This window comes from Crinia signifera, chromosome 1 (genome assembly GCF_055691185.1).
Source record: "Crinia signifera chromosome 1, ASM5569118v1, whole genome shotgun sequence".
Lineage (NCBI taxonomy): Eukaryota > Metazoa > Chordata > Amphibia > Anura > Myobatrachidae > Crinia > Crinia signifera.
Genome location: NC_139217.1, coordinates 333,186,689 through 333,207,611, shown reverse-complemented (window position 1 = coordinate 333,207,611; position 20,923 = coordinate 333,186,689). Strand labels below are relative to the sequence as shown.

Here is a 20,923-nt window from a genome sequence, read left to right as displayed (position 1 = left end):
ACAGCGTCTGTGCGGCGAGAAGGTAGAGGGAGCAGGGGGGGCTGGAGACGCTGCGGGGGACACAGGCTGCATAGAGCCGGGCAGGGGGAGCCGGCCGGGAGCTGTCAGTAATGAATAAAAAAAAAAGCCCATACAATGAATGGGCAGCCTGTGATTGGCTGCTGAGCGCTCTCTCAGCCAATTGCTGACTGGCTGAGAGAGCGCTCAGCCAATCACAGGCCGCCCATTCATTGTATGGGCTTTTTTTTTTATTCATTACTGACAGCTCCCGGCCGGCTCCCCCTGCCCGGCTCTATGCAGCCTGTGTCCCCCGCAGTGTCTCCAGCCCCCCCTGCTCCCTCTACCTTCTCGCCGCACAGACGCTGTCCCCAGCAGCGGGGGACACAGACGTGTCCCCCGCAGCGTCCCCAGCCCCCCCTGCTCCCTCCACCGCCCCACTAGGTCCCAAGTCGGGTGGTCGGACGTACAGCAGGTCCGACCACCCGACGTAGATCCGATGCGCACGGGACCGCGCATCGGATCTGAGGGGACATCAAAACTAGCCGATTTTGGTCCGATTTCGGCCAGATCCGACTGATCTGGCTGAAATCTGACCAAAATCGGCTAGTGTATGGGGGCCTTAACACCCATCTCTGAGGCCTGCTGAGATTAGAGCTCCATCCTGTGGCCTAAAGCAGCGATCGCAGCTCCAGTGTTTTTCTCCAGCTGCTAATATCCAGCAGAAACCCTCAATTGCCTAACATACTCTGTATTCACAACTCATCTAGAGTAGCTCCCCTCCCCTCCCTGGGCAGTAATACGGTTGGACTGTACGAAATCACAATGCAAGGATAAAGCGGATTTTATCTATCAGAGACATATTTAGTTTGCCCAAATCTTTCATTCGCGCCCTAAGTTTACAGGACACCTAAAAGTAATCTTTAAGATTTGGCAGCCGCTGCGGAAGCCAAACCCCCTGTTGCCTTGTCCAGATTGGCCCCTAGTAAATTTCCTGGCTTTCCGATCTGAAACAACTCTAGAGATGTAAGGCGAACACCCAGCTGCCCACCCGGCTCACCACTAGCTTCCTGTTAATAATCACTCTGAACTTTGACCCACTTTACTTTACCTCAATATGAGCAAGAACAGCACTAAAGGAGGTAAAAAGCAGCCCCAGCAGAGTATACGTCCTCTTTTTGCCCGCTCGGACCCGTCCACGATGACTCATTCCCCTTCTTCCTCTCCAAATCATCTGTCGACTATGTCCCCTGCAGCTGAGGACGTTTACGCCACTAAAAGCGACATCCAAACCATGTTCGAAGAATTCAGTAAAACTCTAACTTCCAACCTTCAACAACTATCCGTCGACTTACGAAAAGAGCTCGTTGCTCTATCTAAGCGAACTTCAGTGGTGGAGGAAAAAGTTGACTCTATGACCAAAGGCCTTACTGATGCGACTCAGGACATTGATTTCCTTCATCGGGAACTAGAGTTTCTTAAGGATAAAACTGAGGACCTCGAAAACAGAGAGAAACGGAATAACCTGCGGATTCGGAATATTCCGGAGATGGTCTCTCCCAAATCCCTGGAACCGTACCTCAAACGTCTCTTTATCTCACTGGTCCCTAAACTGGATGAGAGCCAGATTCAGATTGAAAGAGCGCATCGGGCTCTGAGACCCAAGCCCAAAGACGATGCCCCTCCCAGAGATGTCATCTTGAGGCTCCTCTCTTTTCAAGTTAAAGACCAAATTAGCCAGGCAAGTCGCTCCTCATCCCACATCAGTTTCGAAGGTAGCACTCTGCAAATATTCCAAGATCTGGCTCCCACCACCCTGATGAGGAGAAGGGAACTCCGAGATGTCACTAAGCTACTCAGAGACAATGCCTTCAAGTATAAATGGGGCTTTCCATTCCGCCTCATTGTGGATGCCAACGGTCGACAGGAATCAGTACGTACTGTTGAGGAGGGGAAGAGTCTGCTCCGCAAACTCCAGCTGTTCCAACCTGATGATGGAGCCCCCCCCAACCGCACCTCCTTGCCTACTTAACTTTGATAAGGCTGAATTTAACAGTTTTTTCCATATTTGGACATAGGTTTGTGTGATATTTTGTTGTTGCTGTTTTGCCTGTTTACTGGTTTTCCCCCTCTCCCTCCCTCCCTATTAGTGCCCGTTTCTGCGGGCGTGGTGGGGTAGGGGAGGGGGGGGGCCCTCATATTGCTGTTTTTCAAAGTTTAGAATGTATATCTAGGCGCCGGGTGGGCCGCCCTCGGCTATACCCATTTGTTTTCTCTCTTCTCTTCATTCACACTTATATTCTGCCCATAGCTCATAATTTCTATATCTATCATATATTTTGGCCGCGCCCCACTCACCCTCCCCTTAGGGATCGCTGCATAACGAACCGTATTAGGTTCTGCGGCTGTCCCAACATTTGCACCCTTCTGTGACAAACACCCCTTCCTTACCTCTTTTCTAGGGGGTGTTTCTCTCTCTTCTCTTTTTTCCCCTTTCTTCCTTTTTCCTCACCTGTCTCCCTCTCACTTTTGGTCCTCTTCGTTGGGTGCTCAACTAGTGGGCCCTCCCCTCTTTCCCTAGGAATAAGAGGGTAAAGTCGTCCACTCCCCCCCCCCCCTTTTTTTTTTTTTTCTCTTCTCTTTTTTTTTCGTTCCCCTCCCTATTCCCTCCTTTTCCCAGACACTGTTGTGACCACTGGTCTGTGCCTGGGAACGATGACGTTGACTGTGCTCTCCCTCAATGTGAAGGGCCTTAATACACCGCGTAAGAGATCGTTGCTGCATAGAACTGTACAATCCAAAAGGGGGGATATAGTCCTGCTACAAGAGACTCATTTCAAAAAACACTCCCATCCCTCCTTATCCTCCAGGCGCTTTCCTAATGTTTTTCATTCCACCAATCTCTCAAAGAAACAAGGTGTTTTAATCCTCATTCGCTCATCGGTACCATTTCAACTTATCTCTAAAGCTGTAGATCCAGAGGGGAGATATATTATTTTAATAGCACAAATTGGCCATCAAATCATGACCATTGTTAATATTTATGCCCCTAATACCGGTCAGTCTAAATTCTTCCGGGATCTATTTGACAAGTTGCACCCTATACGTAGGGGACTATTGTTACTAGGAGGTGACTTTAATACTGTCCTCTCACCCACGTTAGACAGAAGCTCCCCTAAAAAAAAGACCCTCTCTAGCGGCGCGCAATTCAACTCCCTCCAGAAATTGATAACAGAGGCTGGACTGTTCGACACCTGGAGAGCAATCCACCCAACCTCACGAGACTATACTTTTTACTCTATCCCCCACGACACTTATTCCAGGATAGATATGTTGCTGGGTTGTAGCGGTTTGTTATCTACCCTAGCCAGAGTTGATCACACACCCGTGGTTTGGTCCGACCACTCCATGGTATCTATAATTATAGACCCCATTAACTCTAAGGTTGGACGGCCCTCTTGGCGACTTAATGAGTCCTTGCTTCAGATCCCTAAGTTTAGAGAAGAACTCCAATCTCAGATAAAAGAATATTTTGCCCACAACTCCTCCTCTGGGACCGCTGAAGCGACAGTCTGGGAGGCCCACAAGGCTGTTGTTAGGGGGGCCATAATTAGATACGCCTCATATAGGAAGAAGGTACAGACTGGCAGGATTATGGCTTTAACTAAACAACTGGAAGGCTTAGAAACCCTGCATAAACAAACACACTCTAATGAGACACAGAAACAAATACAGGGGGTAAGAGGGGAACTCCAAGCCATTCTTGCCGAGCAAACAGAGAAATCCTTACGTTGGGCTAACCAGAGGTTTTACGAAAAGGGTAACAAGTCTGATGCACTACTGGCAAGGCAATTGAGAGCTAAACGTGCCTCTCAAGCTATTGTATCTATTCGAGACGAGAATAATACACTCACTTACGACCCGTCTTCGATTAATAACATGTTTTATAACTACTACAAGTCGCTGTACAACTTGTCCCCGTCCCGATCGCCCGCACCTGCACCCTCACTCATAGCCCAACAATATTTGAACTCTTGCAAACTCCCAAAACTTAACGATGCCCAGACATCAACCTTAAATGCTCCTATAACAGCCGAAGAATTACAATCTGCGTTACGATCACAGAAGCCATCCAAAGCCCCCGGCCCAGACGGCTTTACTGCCATGTACTATAAAACCTTCTCATCCACCCTTTCCCCACATTTATTATCTCTCTTCAACAAAATCTTACTCGGGGAAAAGTTCCACCCAGACTCATTAAAATCCACCATTATTGTTATCCCTAAACCTAATAAAGACCATACCTGTAAAACAAATTTTAGGCCAATCTCTCTGATTAACTCAGATATTAAACTATTCGCCAAGATTCTGGCTAATCGACTTAACCTTTTACTACCCCAGCTTATTTATCCGGATCAGTTGGGGTTTGTTCCTTCCCGCCAAGCGCTAGATAACACCAGACGAACTATCAATTTGATATCCTATATTAATAGATGTAAACTCCCCTCTGTGCTGTTGTCATTAGATGCAGAAAAGGCCTTTGACCGCCTTTCCTGGCCATTTATGTTCCAAACTTTGCAATCCTATGGAATCAACGGTAACTTCCTGCAGGCCATTGGCTCCCTATACGAAAACCCTACAGCTGCTGTTTCCACTAACGGCCTGTCCTCCCCGCTTTTTGCCCGAAATAATGGAACAAGACAGGGTTGCCCTCTTTCTCCCTTGCTTTATGTCCTGAGCATCGAACCGCTGGCCACTAAAATTAGAGACAACCCAAATATAAAAGGCATTGAGGTTAGGGACAAGGAGTACAAAATATCCTTATTTGCGAACGATGTCCTATTAACCCTGTCCTCACCTCTGATTTCTCTTCCCAATCTCATGAAAGAACTCCAGGAATACAGGGGATGCTCGGGACATAAAATCAATGACAGAAAGTCTGAAGCCATGCCACTTCATCTACCCTCAGATACTGCTAACCTCCTCCACCAGAGTTTTGGATTTACATGGAAATCCAACTCTTTTACCTATTTGGGTATCCAAATTACAAAATCCTTTGATCAACTTTTCAAAGAAAACTATATTCACTTATTGCACTCGATTAAATCAGATTTAAAAAGATGGTCCCCCTTTTACATCTCATGGACTGGCCGCATTAATTCAATTAAGATGAACGTTTTGCCACGCGTATTATATCTGTTCCAAACAATTCCCGCTAAGGTCCCTCCTTCGTTTTTAAAAGAAATTCAATCCCTCTGCGGTTCGTTCATCTGGGCGAACACCAAACCCAGAATTAATAGGACGATCCTTTCTAAATCTCGACTAAATGGGGGGTTAGGCCTTCCCATCTTTGAGAGATACTACAATGCGGTGCAATTGAGTCATATATCATCCTGGCACACCACACCGAACAATAAAATCTGGGTGGCCATTGAGTCAGATTTAATAGGATAACCATTAGTTAGCTACCTTCCATGGCTCCCCCCAAGGCTGAGACCACCCTCAATAGCCTCAGTCCCATGTGTACGGACGGTATTGCAGTTATGGGACAAAATTAACAAAAAATTGAATCTTTCAACCTATCCATCACCATTAACTCCTCTCTGGAAACATCCAGATTTCCCCTTAGGAAATATTAGATCGTATTCCTCCCTCTGGACCTCAGCTGGTATCGATAGAATAAGACATATAAGGGGAGAATTTTCCCCCCCAGATTTTAAATCACTAAGTGACCGCTATAACCTTCCTGCCACCGCTAACTTTGCTTACTTGCAAATCGTTAACTTCATTAGATCCATCAACAAATCTGACAAATTCAGAAGCCCCACCCCCTTCGAACGTCATTGCATCTATAGTCCAGGTCGTAAGGGCACAATCTCCACACTGTACTCGTTAACTATCCCACAAATCCCATCGTCCAAAGAAAAACACGAGTTAGCTTGGGAACGGGACCTGGGGGTGTGCCTGGAGGATGAGGACTGGTCGGAGCTGCGTCAATTTGTAAGTAAAACTTCAATTAACACGGGTATCAGAGAGAACTCTTTTAAGATCTATTCCCGGTGGTATATGACCCCAGATAAGATATCTAAGCTCTTCCCGAGCTCCTCGGACCTCTGTTGGAGGCAATGCGGACACACTGGCACCTTCTACCATATTTGGTGGGACTGCCCTGTGATTTCTAAATTCTGGGACGAGGTTACACAAGAAGCGACTAAGGTTCTAGGCCACCCTGTCCCTAAGTCACCACTAAATATTCTTCTATGTAAACCTTTCGATTCCCTATCCAAGGTTCAAAATGCATTTTGCTTGCATCTGCAGTTCATATGCACCTCTCCAAAAGGGAGTAAATAAAGTGAGCAAGAAGACTGCAAAACAAACAAGTTAAAAACAATACACTTTTATTTTAGTCGCAAATAGGTATCAAAATGAAGAGGCAGAGGAAATGCAGGGTGCATAATAAACAGGCTTTAAGAACTGGGGGATGCGACTGATGGTACAAGGGGCAGAGCTATGAACTGACTATACACAATAGGCAGGGAGGGAGGGTTGTGTGGGGAAGTTATGTTTAAGAGTCTTCCTCATTGGCGCTGTCTCCTTCATCTTCTCCCTCCTCTGTTTCTTTATCACCATCTTTAATTTCTTCCAGCTGAGGGACAAAAACAGGAAGTTGAAAAAAATCAATTGGACAGTTTAGAAGAAGGCTTTAATTTAATAGCAAGTGCCTACTTCATTCACCTTAAACAGTTCCCATAACTCATTAAAAAGTAAAGCGACAGAATTATTCCAGTTTTGCTTCTATATAATAAGCTTAACTTCACCAAGATTTATGTTATTCCGTCTATGCCAGTAGATGTGTAGTCATTGACATTGGAGAAAACTGGTGGGAGCAACTTCCCATCTCTATGAACAATAGAAGAGCTTTTTATGAAGCTTGCATACAATATTACTAACTCCAGTTCTCAGAATGGCAATGGTACATGTTGTCCAGGACTCCGCACTTAGGGGCAGATGTATGATGTGTCGATATGGGGGAGAAGGGTATCAGCGCACGTGATGTGCACTGATACCGCTTCTCCCCCATGTATGAAGCGGCCGGGATGCGGTAATGGACAGGGGCGCTATGCACCCCTGTCCATATCGGCGCTGCTATCAAAATGATAGCAGGCCGAATGTATGAACGGTCAGCATCGCTGACCGTTCCGCACAAAGCCGGGTTTGGCTTCGCCAGCATCAGGCTGGCGAAGCCCTATCTAAACAGCAGGGACAGCGCTGTCCCTGCTGTTAGGTCTGGGCTGCGCTGGGGATCTCGCGTGAACAGCGAGCTCCCGCGCATGCCCAGTGCGGCCGGCCGGGGGACAGGAAAGCGCATCAGTTAATACTGATGCGCTATCTCCAGAAAGGGACATCGCCGAAGGGGGGAGTTAACGCTCCCCTGCTTCGGCAGACAAGATGTTAATACATCTTTTCGATGTCCCTTCATGCTTCGCCTCGCTATTGAGGCGAAGCAGGAAGTATCATAGCGGCGCGATAAGCGTGATACATCTGCCCCTTAATCACAAGAAATGCAATTAGAAAAACCTATGAATCTTTTAAAAAATAGTTAAAAAGGTTAATTATATGGCCAAAATTATAATTCATGCAAGTTTACTGAAGAAATCCACATTATGCAGACAAGTAACACATTAAAATGTAACACCCCCCCCCCCCATATACACTACTGCAACTTCACTGTAGTGTTGCGGGCATCCCTGTGGAGATGCCTGGGAAGCAGGATGGCATGCGGTCCTTTTGCATGCGATATCTCGCATATGATCCCATTCCCCACTGCTGGGAGGCTATTCAAGTTATGCTGCTTTCCCACTGCAGACCCGTTTTAAGTACTGGTATTTTTAAATGGTGTTTAAAACGGTATTAGCATTCCCACTGCAGCAGATTACCGTTTAAGTACCATTCCCATTGCAGTGACCCGTTCAAAATGTAAAGAGTGCCTAACCCCCCCCCCCAGGGGTAAAGAGTGTCCAAGTGACCTGCAGTGGGAAAGGGGCATTAGAGGTGGGACGTGCAAGCAGCTCTGATATCAGACTCAGATCTGCCCACCAGAACAGATGTCAAAGACCAGCAATTTGGCCACCTTTTACTCAATTTCTCAACCAGATGCATCGGAATTGGGAATAAAGTGGTCAAACTGGACAAGTGTATGGCTAGCTTATAACTTGCAAGCACAGACAACATCCTGTATTCTTGCTTACCGTGTCCTCTCCTTGATCATCATCATCAAGCAAGTCTCCCTCCTCAGCTGAATCCCCTCCTTCCTCCGCCACCATTTTCACACTTACTTCATCTTTTTTTACAGAGCTGCTACTCTGCTCATCATCCAGTTTGGTGTCTAGTGTACAAAAATAAAATATTAGTTATCCAGTTGCAAGCTTAAAGTTTAAACAATTTGCTTATACAAAAGCATTAAGCTTCTATTAACTAAATCCTAATGTTAGATCTCAATTTCTTCACCTTGCTTGGACTGTTCACGTTCGATTCTTTCTAAGCTTTCCAGAAGAGAATCCACTCTCTGTTTTATCTGGCTGAGTTCTTTTTTAATGGTCTGAAGATCATCTCCCTTCACTGTAACAAATAAAATGAACGTTATTTAATTCTCAATGTAGAGGCTATTATATTACCAAGTCCCAACAAAGTGGATAAAGTAGACTCAAAACATGGTGATCGGAATCTATTACAAAACCATTTTACTTTGACCAAACTATGGAAATAAGACCATTAAATATAATTTGTGCATATTATTGTCACAGGTAACAATACTATTGTGTAATATGTACCAATTACTCTATGGGGGTGAAGCAAAACGTATCTTGTGCACCATGCAGTTTTTTATACAAACTAGTTAAGTCCTGAGATGTATAATATTTCCAGCAGAAATTTGCCATACAAAAAAAAAATAATCCCACCCTTCCTAAGAGAGGGCACCGATATCAAAATATAACAGACAGACCGCTTGTTGCATCACAGCCTTGTCCCCAGGGTAATGAATTGTTTCATAATGGGAGAAATGATTAAGAGCCTTATGGTCAATTATGTCTATCCAATTAGAGCCTGTTTCTAGCAACAAATGACCCTGTATCACGGGGATTATATTTTTAGCAGTTGTCGCTCCTGCACACCTGGTGGCGCAATTCAATTGGAGTTCAGGCACTACCAATTGCTGGCTGCAGAATTTCAGCACACATCCTGGGAGTGGCGGGTAGAAACATGTATTAATTAACCCATTTGAATGCGCAAACTGGGCTTTTCGCATCATGCCCATTAGTTTAGTTGGGTTTAGCTGCGAAAAACACTATCGACTGAATATCGCCCTTGTGATCTCCTGTCTCTTTAGATGGGTGGTCCGGCAGCAACAACAAATACCCCCACCCCCTGCTAGAGTGCGCAAAAGCCAAAACCTGTATGCTTTTGCAGCACCCATCATAGAAAAAAAAAGTGGTAAGTGGTTCATGTCTTCACATGAAGAAAAAAATAAATAAAAATAAACGCTAGCAAAAAATATATAGCATCCAGGCAAGCCAGTTACCCACAGCACTTGGACACCAAGAAACAAAACTATTTGTGGTATAGTTCACATACTTCAGTGTATTTAGAAAATATCCTGTGAGTCACCCAAAATCACCCATAAGACACAGAACAACGTTACACAACTCACATCTGCTGGACTTTGAAGATCCCCCTCGCTGACCGCTCTTTGAGTTGAAGCCACTCTTTCCACGACGTGATGTGTTCCCAGAAACTCTCTGGCGTTTTGATGGTACTACAGCTCTTGCAATTGGTGGTGGTGGAGGAACACGGGCTGCAGAATAGCTGTACACCCAAGAAATAAGAAGGGGTAAAGTGTTAAAAACAATCAAGGCTTTAAAAAGGAAAACTACATTTGTTATACAGAGGCTTTCACTTCAGCTCATCACAACATTCACATACCTGTCATAGTAGTCTCGCTGAAAGTCATAATCCAGATCAAAGGAAGACCTACATGATAACAAAGAAAGCAATGAGTTTAGAATACTTTAGTAAAATTTAGAATATATATATATAACACGTACAATATCTCTAGAATTTGCGCTACACTAGGCCGGTCGCTTGATAACACTGAATCCGATACTATAGGGACCCCAACACCAATATCACAGACAATAGTGTTATATAGCGCCCTTATACAATTTACTAGGTGATTCCAGTCTTTCCTTAACTTTATAAGACCATAATCGACATAAGTATTTTTCAAATAAAAAACATTTATTTAAAACAAATCAAACTTTGTCTTGAGATTGAATCTTGTATCAGAATTTCTTTAGATTATGGATAACAATAAAATCCCAACGCGTTTCGTCTCTATGAGACTTCATCAGGGGTGTTTATATACAATAGATCTTTAAGGATCTTTTTTTGCTCACAACGCTGTACTGAAATTTCAATATTTCGATTGTGACTGGTCCAAATAGGGGCCTTAAGTCCTTTTACTGTAGTTGGTACTTTAGGGCTACCCGTGTTTAAATCGGTGCCTTATTTTTCTTATGACTCCATATATAAACCTTTAATAGATATGCTGTAATCTACAATTCTCTAATTTGATGATGTATTTACACATGTAGAAACATAGGGGTAAACTCCAAAGTGAGTAATGGTCCCCTTGTGATTAAAGTAAGAATTAGATCCAATCAAAACAAAAAAGGGGATTCGATCCAACAAGTGACCTTACCAGCTCCTTTAGGTGTGTGCTCTCCGGGGGGCTACACTTTGCATTATGTTCACATCACTACAGAACATACACATTATGTGTATATGTAACTGCTTAAATAGACCAGTCAGTAAACCACCAAATGGTAAAATCGGTGAAAGACATTGCTTGGTTTGGACAAAAAAAAAGGAGCATACTTATCAGTTTATGTGTCAAGCCAATGACACATATTTTGCTATAAACTTTAAGCAGATACAACAATAGTTTAAAAAAAAAATAATAATTTAGGGGCGAGGTGCCATTTGGGTACAGTTTTCAGGCGTTTAAATGCTGAAAACGGCACCCAAATTAAGCTGATCTCGCATCCTTCACTGTACCAAACTCACTTAATATTGCTTGCACCACTATCGAGGTGCAAGCGCCTTTAAGCAAATTCAGCACGCCGTAAAGTGCGCCCGGTGCCCTGAGGAGCAACACGCAAGAACCATCCGCATGGAATAGGATCGACCCTTTACGGTCTTCATTTGCCTCAGCCATTCTGTGTGTAATTATAATCACTTACATAGAGCAGGGATGGGGAACCTTTGGTCCTCCAACTGTTGAACTACACAGCAAAAATGCAAGGCATGCTGGGATATCTGGCAATGCAAAATCTGATGCAGGGCATGCTGGGAAAATGTGTAGTTCAACAGCTGGAGGGCTGAATGTATCCCATCCCTGGCCTAGAGCAATAAATCATAGCCTAGTCGTAGTAACAATGCCAAGGATGTTAAGCTTGTATGCTTAGTATTTCAGTCCAAGTTTACATACAGCAATCCTAAAGAGTGAAGAGAAGTGGAGATGTTGCCCATAGCAACCAACTGGACTCTAAAGAGTACATTCTTTAAAATGTTGATAGGTAAGAAGTGAATGGTTCATATGGGCAACTTCATTCTTTAGGCTTGAAATTACTATATTATACCCCGTTCTCACTGCCGCAAAAACGGGCAAGCAGTAATTTCCCATGTCCTGTCTCAGTGTGAAAGGGTATTTGTGAGATTCCTGGGTGTTATGCCCCGGGAATTACACACAGGTTTTTTGAAGGGTTTTTCCTGGGTAGTACATGGGTGTGTGGCAGTGTTAACAGGCTAGACCTGGGTTTTTCTCACAAAATGCAAAAAAGCAACTTCATTGCATTGCTCAAAGCTGCTTTTTAAACAGCCAATCAAAGCTGCTCTTAGATGCCACACACTTGATGGGAGGCATACCAGGGGAAGCAGTGTGAACCGGAATTTCCCGGGTCTAAGGTGCAGTATGAATAGGGTCTGTAGAGGTGAGATGCTCTGTGCCTCACCAAAAACACAGGAACAAAAACCTGGGATTTTGCAGGGGCGGCAATGGGAACGTAGCATTAGATTGAAGCACGTTAATCATCAGTGACAGTGCTTTTACATTACAATGTATATCTCAGATGTATAAAAACTTACCCATACATGTCTGCTGCTGATCGTTTGATCCCTCCTTTTCCTCGGTTTTGTTTAGGCTCAGCAGCTAAGTTGATGTCTAAAATAAAGAGGTAAAACTTTAGACTAAATGAAAAGGGCTACATTATTTGGATCTACACCCCAACACCCAACTTATTTTACCTAGACTATTATAATAAACACACACAAAAAAAAAAATACATAATATCAGAGGGTTGACATAAAAAATTTGCAGATACAATGCTGTAAAATTGTAGTAAAAATACAAAATAAAAATTTTACAGAAAAAGTGAAGACAAAAGAAAAAATATATATTAAAAAAAAAAAAAAAAAAAAAAAAAAAAAAAGAAGAAGATGGACATGCAGCACTGGTTAGAGAAAATGTCCAATTGATAGGGTGGAAAAAAAAAATATCAAAAGAAAATCATTACAAATATCATGGAAAATTCAAATGAGCTGATCTACCTAGTTAAAAAAAAAAAAAAAAAAAGGAAAAAATTAAAAATGGATTTATCCATTCACTCACCCAGGACCTGCCCAGCTATCATGCGTCCATCTTCCCCTGCTACAGCAGTACGGGCGGTGCGTTCATTGTTGTATTGCACAAAAGCAAAGCCCTTGTGTACGGAACAGCCCACAATCTTGCCATATTTAGAAAAGATTGCTTCTACATCTGCTTTCTTCACCACTAAAGTGTTTAGGTTCCCAATGAATACTCGGGAGTTCATAGAGCGGGGGTCTGTTTTATTAGTGACGTTGCTCGCCATCGCGCTACGCCCTAAGGAAGCAATTTTGAAGCCTAGAGGAAGGGAGAAATATAATGAAGTGGCGGTGGAAATAGGATTGGGAAATATATATATAAAAACTTATAAAGGGCAGGGCCAGACCAAGTGTGGAATGAATATAGCAAAATGACAACACATGTACAAAATTCATTGGAGGGAAATTAAGTTGCACTTCAGAAAATAGAGGATTAGTCCCAGTGCTGTATTATAGCTGCTGTCGAACAAGCTGTGTGTTATTGGAGTAACAAGTAAAACTCGCTGCATTTGCTGAGAAATCTAAATTGACATGGTTGGCTGTATCCATGTGCAAATATTGAAGTGTTTATGAAAACTGTCACAGAAGAAAAAAAAAAGCTGTTGCCCAACTACTCCAATAGTCTTAGAAAGTGCAAAACAATTACAATTAACCCCAAGACACTTGTACCGCCGTGCGAGTGACTATTGGATTATCCCAATTACAAACTCCTCTGTGCATGCTCACGGTAAAAGTTAGCATCTTCAGATAATTTTGTGCATACACATTTAAGGTGGGTACACACGGAACGATGTTGGAAGCGTTCCGACAGTTAACGAGTGTATCGGAACGATTGGATGCACGCAGGAAAGATCATAGACCATCGTTAACGATTCACGGGCGCATCGTTAGCGATGCACGGAACGATTGGTCGTTCCCATCGATCGGAAGCGCCCAAATCGGGCTTCAAATCTATCCGTGTGTACCCAGCTTTAGTGAAGAGAAAAAATAAATAAAAAAAAACACCAACAACATTATTTCAGTGGCTCCTATGTAGGCTTACCATAGCACCCCTTTAAACCAGGACACTCCTGAATGATACAGGTACTGTGGCTGGCTGGCTTCAAAGCTTGTATTTCACCTGGCTTATGAGCCACAGAACCTGTGTAATTCATGAGTGTACTGGTTTAAAGTGATTAGGCCTACCTAATCACAGTGATGGGCAACACCAACGGTTTCTCTTTTGCACCAGTTTTTTCATCAGCAAAATGCAATGCCTAAAGTAGTAAACAAGCTGCTGGAACAAAGAATATTTACTATTTGAATGGAACTGGATTTTGATGTGAGCTTACAGACTAGTACAAAGGCAGTGAGGAATATTGTACATGTGCTGCCAAAATTAAAAGTATAACAGAACATGATGCATATACGGAGCTGTATGTGCATATTTTGTTACCTTATTCATTAACCATTCTTACCAGGTGTCTGAAGAATAGATTGCCCGAGGTCTTGCATCATTCTTTGCTGCGTATTGCCAACGATGGGGCAAAGGTATGGGAGGTGGAATGGGGAGGGGCAGGAAAAGGGCCTGAATGAAGGGACATTAACTGCAACTGTCAAATTCCACTGCCCACATAAGGTAATGCACAGTAGGAAAACATTGCAAGTGTTCCAACAGCATTACTAAAAAAAACTTGAATATAGAACAAGTCTAACTATCTGCATGTGATTAAATTTAAGACAAAGCAATCAAATTGACATCTACAGATTATCTGGGTGAAAAAAGTATATTTTAGCACAAAAATAATGGATTATGCATATTTAAAAAGGACAGATTCTCCTTCCCAATCCAACCCCCACCAGAAAAAAAAAAAGTTAGAAAAATTTAGCATCAGTACCATCATGTAAAACATTACAAAAAAAAAAAAAAAAAAAAAAATACGAAAATAAAAATCAGAAATACAGCAGTTAAAAAGGAGACCAGTAAGGCAGGAAAAAATCTGGGGAAAAAATAAAAAATGTACAAAAAAAACAATTAAAAAAAAAACACAGGAAATGCGACACTTACTGTAGTTGGCGTTTCAAAAAAAATTCTTCGCTGTGAAAAAAAAAGGGGAAAAATTATGAAAATGATCCAAATCAGGAAAAAAAAAAAAAAAAAGGTAGATAATCTTTCAAGAGTCCATTTAAAAATACTAGCAGTTCTTTAAAAAATTTTCTTTTTTGCAAAGTGTCATTTATGATCAGGTAATACACCCCAAAAAATTTGCTTCGGAGGGATAGGAAAGGGGGGGGTGGGGGGTAGGAAGGAGGTGAAGACTTTTCTGAGCACTTACTGTAAGTGCAGTATTCTTTGCTTCCATTTTGGATAAAAATAAAACAGGACAATAATGTGATAAGTATTTAGAGGCTGTGGTGTTTGAGGACTTTAGGCCTCTTATAATAGAAGCAACTATACTGCTACATGTGCACTTTGTGACTACTCTAAAGAAAATAAGGGCAAGGAGAAGGGATGTATATAAATTGTGTCAGAATAGCGCAGGGAACGAAGGGGTAATTTGGAGAACTGCTCAGCTCTCTGTCCTGTGGAAAGGAGAAGGGGAGAACAGTTTCAGATTGAAGGGAACTGGAATGAGGGACACTGGGGTAAGGAAAACAAGCCACCAATGTACATGAAACATTTCTTCTAAAGTGCAAAACTATTGCTGCCACAATATTTATCTTAAACACTGCAGATACCAACCTCTGAGTGCATGTACAACTTTCAAAAGCTGGCATACAGGACAATAATGAATACACACACATAATATACTTTGGGGTATATTCAATGTGGCTGACGAGGGGATTTTTATGGCAAGGATGGCTTGTTTTCAGCGACGATCGCCGAAAACAAGCCATCCTCACCATTTAACCCCCTCGCCCTTTCTATCAGGGGAATTCCTCACCACCCCTGATTCCACCAAACAGCGAGCCCGCTGCATCTAGCCACAATCATCGCCATTTTGACGGCCGCCCTCGCCATTTCCACTTCGCTTTTTAGAAACGACAAGTGAAGGGGGTTGGGTTGAATACTGAGGGCAGTTTATGATGGCAAGCAATAGGCACTGCTCGCCATCATAGCTAGCCTGTTTGGCATTGAATATACCCCTATGTCTTCAGATATTTCTAATTTATTCACATTAAATCTGTAGTATTCAAATATATAGATACCATTCTTATTAAAAAAAAAAATAAGTCACCACACAGGGGTCCCCAAGAACAGCTCTATGGTGCAGGGGGTTGCGTGGCTAATTACAGTAGTAATGGGCGAGCGGCATACACCCGAGTCCTCTGCAACTATATTTTAAAGTGGCAAACTAAAAGTTTGACATACCCAAAAAATTGCTGCTTCACAGTTGTTTTGGCATTCTTGTGTCTAAACCGTCCCGTTTAAAAAAAAAAAATAAAAAAAAAAAAATAGATGCCCAGAACAATTGAATCAGTCCCTGCATTGAAGTAACCAATGTCACTACATTGACATTGTGCCAAATTGAAATCAAATTATGAAGGATCAGTGGCATCTGTAATCTCCTTCAATTTTGCCGGCTTCAAATGTCGCTAGTGCAAGTCACATTGGCAGTGGGTTTGCAGCCCCAGTTCCTACCGCAGCATGCTGCAGTAGGACTGACATATTTCTAGACATACACATACATTCAAATGTATGTGGCTGCCCCTTACTGTGTATAACTAGAAACCTGGTTGGCACTAGCCATATCCTATTCTCCAGGATCTGGCCACACCGCTGTGTGGCACTCCCCCTCCTGCCACTGCGGGGCGCTGAACGGGACCGGCTTGGCCGCCATGCGTGGCCCAAGCCTAACAGCTTGCATATGGACACTAAATTTGCAGAGCCTTGCCTTTTGCACAATATGTCTTCATGCACCAGTCACCATAATAGTCAAAGAGGAGAGTTGACACTTCCCTCTAAGCAAAAGCTATTCTGATGCATTTTTAAAGATAGTTGGCCCTGCATTGCTTTGATAATGTGTACGGCAGAACCTCCATTTAAAGATCTTTACTGTCCTGGCTATTGCTACATCTCCCTAGATCAGTAGCCCTTGGAGATATCATCTCAAAGCACCATCAAAACAGTTACTTTGCACCTTAGGGCAGCACAAATGGCACCAAACTGGAAATAACCCATGTTGGCGATGCTGTGTAACAGGTCTGTGCTAGAATGAAATGGTGTTCCAAATAATGGGTCAGAATAGAGATTTTGATCATGTATAAAGGGGCATACACACAGATGTGTGCTAAGCTATTTAGTGTAGGCGATTTCCCTGTGTCCAGATCACCCATGGAGAGAACATACACAGGAAGTGATTTGTGCCAAGCAATTTTGCTTAAGCAAAAAAAAAGTATGGTACTGGTTTAGAATGAGAGATCTCGATCATTATCACGCATCGTAATCGTTTGGGGTACACACACGAAGAGATCTGCTCTTACTTTCTAAGCAATCTAGCCAGATTGCTTAAAAAAGAGCACAACATCGCTCAATGTGTATGCCCCTTTAGGGGTATAAGCCATTGGTCTGCCACTAATATGCAGTCACGACTGCATATAAGTGGCAGTACAACAGCAATAAGCTATCTGAGTTCCCACTTGCAGGCCCAAATTTCCAACTTTTTTGCCATGTGTTCATTGTAAAGATGTTTTAAAAAGGGCTACTAATGTTATTAGAGACCAATATTAGGTTAATTAAATCAGTTATCATGCTAGTGCCCAATAAAACAATACAATTGTTACTCTCCCATTACTTTAGGCGGGAGATTAAACACAGCCAGCACAGTAAACAATTGAATTCTCCCAAATAGGTTCATTGAAGCTACTTGAGCAGACATGTACAAACTATGGCCCTTCAGCTGTTGTGAAACTACAAGTCCCATCATGCCTTGCCACGGTTTTGTTAATAGGGAATGCTACAAACTAGGGCAAGGCATGCTGGGGTGTATAGTTTCACAACAGCTGGAGGGCCAGAGTTTGGACATGCCTGTACTAGAGCCTTAAATGAATGAGACCTTTTTGAATTTAGAGGGCAGCCACATGTAAACCCTTGAACACATCAGGTAGCTTATGACAATAATACATGCTACACCCCCTTTTTAAACTATGGGGCAGATGTATTAAGCCTTAACAAGAGATAAACGCCCAGCCAATCAGCTCCTAGCTGACGTTTTTCAAACACAACCTGTGACATGGCAGTTAGGATGTGATTGGCTGGACGGTGATTGGCTGGACGGTTATTTCTCTTTATCACCCTTGCATTTATTTCTTGTTAAGGCTTAAAACATCTGTCCCAGTGTCCCTTCCACCCATCCATACTGGTAACCTAGCCATGCAATATGCAAATCTCAAACCGTGGATTTCAAAACCCACAAACATTTCTAAACCTCATTAGCTTGGCTTTCCCACAGCTAATCCTAACTATCTTTGCACTTACATCTTGGGCTCTGTACCTTAGGATGCCTTAATGCTCTTTATTTGTAGCACGTTTACGCTATACGGTAACTTTGGAAACAAATGTAAAACTATGTACCTGCTGAAGCGCATATCGCCTATATCTGTTAAAATATGCGCAGAGGAATTTTCTGTCTGTCGGGGAAAATAGAAGCGAGCTGAGCTGCGGCCTGGCCGAGGAGGGATAAGCCGCTCCGAGCACCAGATGGGAAAAGAGGGCGCCATACATGGCAAGATCAGGGATTTGGGCGCTCAAGAGATAGATATATACAGTATATATCCACCATACCTATTACAGTAGCACCAGTACTACGTGTACCTAGCTACGCATACTACGTATAAAGAATCCATTGTAACCTCATAATAAACCTGCTTAAAATAACCGTACTGCAAGTCAGACACTGCACATGATGCGTCGCAGCCTTGCAGGCCTCGGTGCGGCCTAAACACAGGAGCCATTTTCAGACACACAAAACGTCGATGACTCACCTCTTTTCTTCGAGCGATGGAGCTATCCTGTGCTGAGCTTTGGGCTCAAAGGGTCGAAAATAGTACCGAAAAACTACAGACAGAGGTAACTAGCCCAAAGAACCCGAGTAATAAGCGATAGGTATGTGAAGCTCTGCGGCTGTAAGACAAAATGGCGACGACTCAATCTCCTCCTCACTACGCAGCTCGACAAGCAAGAGACGTAATGAAAGACGAGCGCTTATTCGATAGCTTATTGGACAACGAAGGCGCCAATCATAGCATGAACGAATGCACTCCACCAATGGGAGGCGATAGGCCGGAATGACTTGTACAACCGTCACCTTGGAAATAAAGACGACCAATAGGGACAAAGTACACGGCCACCGATGCTTTTTGTCTCTGATCCCTGGAGTGCGTCATGGGAGGCAGGGCGTTGCCATAGAGCTGGCGGTGTGGGCGTGTGCGTGTGCGTGTAGCGGGATTATTGTATCTGATTTGTCAAGTAATGCGTTTAGGTAATCTATCTGCATGATGGTGGTTGGTGTGCTCAACATTGATGGTTTTCGTCGGTGTGATAACTGTTAGTGGCCATCGATGGCCTAAAAAGATAATAATAATTAAAAAAATTCATATAGGAACATTGATGCTGTCGCCATTCGATGGCTGTATTGCTGTTGTTTAGTGTATGACCCGCGGGACAATCACAACCTGGTGCGGGGCTCTGCTCTGCTCTGCTCTGTTTCTCTTGAACCTTGCAAAAAATAAATAAAATGTTTATTCTGTGCCATCGTTGGAGGAAACCTATTTGTGAGTCTCCAATCAATGGTAAACTCTCCGGTATCGGGCATAAACATCGATGATTTGTTGGGGGGGATAATGGTTGATTCACAACCAGTGCCTGGTTACCAACTTCTCCTGACTTTAAAGCACTGTCCTGCTTTTTTGGAAATGTATCCCTGCACATCAGTGGTTCCCAACCTTTTTTCTCTCCCATACCCCTTGATTAGGCTTTACATTTACTCATAGTTGCCTACCCTCCTGCATTCTGCAGGAGACTCCCTGAAATAGCAGCAATCTCCCTCTCTCCCTCATTAGTCTACAAATCTCCCTCATGTCACCTAGCCCACATTACACTGTTACATCATAGTTACCTCCCCTCCTGCATTCTGCAGGAGACTCCCTGACATAGCAGCAATCTCCCTCTCTCCCTCATTAGTCTAGCAATCTCCCTCATGTCACCTAGCCCACATTACACTGTTACATTTTTTGGGGAAAAAGGAATGAGAGAAAGCTAAATTTACATTTAATCATCAGTGCCATTTCCCAGCACTTTACCAAATATAGTATCTCTTACTAACTGCTTTGGGGCTCATCTACATTTGGATGCAAGTCATTTTAAATTACACACCCACGCTCACAATCTTTTTCCACAATTTCTCCAAAATGGAATTAGACACGCCCTTTGGGTGGAGCATGGCACGCCCCCTCAATGGGGCGCTGTGCAAAATTCTGCTACCAACCATAATCTCACTGAAACTACTTTTCAAAAGTAGGCAAGTATGCATTTACTAGTACCCCTCCTCTCAATTTGAAATATCCACAATACTTAGTGGAGTGGAAGTGAGCGGTATGCATATCCTCACGGCCGGTGCTAGGCTGTTCAGCACCATCCTGCAAACTTTAAATTCCATAATTTACAAAAGGACAGCGCACACTGAAATAGAGGTGTGGTCTCACAATGAAGGGACATTTATTATTTATTAACAGTTTCTTATATATCGCATACATATTCCGCAGTGCTTTACAGAGAGAATATTTGAATATTTACAAATAGCTAACAATCTATATTCCCTACCACATGTACAGGCACACAGACATTCTAGGGTTAATTTTGTTTGGAAGCCAATTAGCCTACCTGTATCTTTTTGGATTGTGGGAGAAAACTGAAGAACCCGGAGGAAACCCACGCAAGTATGGGGAGAATTTACAAAGTCCGCACAGTTAGAGCCATAGTGGGAATTGAACCCATGACTACAAAATAGTACTCCACCACCTGTAACTAACCATTTTGGTGCCAGAAAGAGAATTGATGACTGCCCCACCACCACAGTCAAAAAAGTGGGTATAAAAAAATGTAGGGGTGCGGGTTCATGGGGGGCGTGGCGACATAAGAGTACCAATAACACTGTAAAGCCCATTACACATTATGCCACACGCCGTAATGACTATTACACATTAT

At 43.1% G+C, this 20,923-nt stretch overlaps 1 protein-coding gene across 2 annotated transcripts; it reads right to left on the bottom strand.

The window, feature by feature from the left end:
* Window positions 1–6,378: 6,378 nt before the first annotated feature.
* On the bottom strand, window positions 6,379–18,933 carry HNRNPC (heterogeneous nuclear ribonucleoprotein C). 2 transcript variants are annotated; one of them, XM_083145272.1, is made up of 10 exons: window positions 18,703–18,933; window positions 14,786–14,815; window positions 14,196–14,305; window positions 12,725–12,997; window positions 12,202–12,277; window positions 9,979–10,026; window positions 9,707–9,861; window positions 8,506–8,616; window positions 8,247–8,383; window positions 6,379–6,643 (listed from the first exon to the last, which is right to left on the bottom strand). In XM_083145272.1, exons 3-10 carry the CDS (start codon window positions 14,233–14,235, stop codon window positions 6,563–6,565), a joined length of 921 nt encoding a protein of 306 aa, XP_083001398.1. In that variant the 5' UTR covers window positions 14,236–14,305; window positions 14,786–14,815; window positions 18,703–18,933; the 3' UTR covers window positions 6,379–6,562. The 2 variants fall into 2 exon arrangements, with proteins under 2 accessions (XP_083001398.1, XP_083001399.1); XM_083145273.1 differs by lacking the exon at window positions 14,196–14,305.
* Window positions 18,934–20,923: the final 1,990 nt, after the last annotated feature.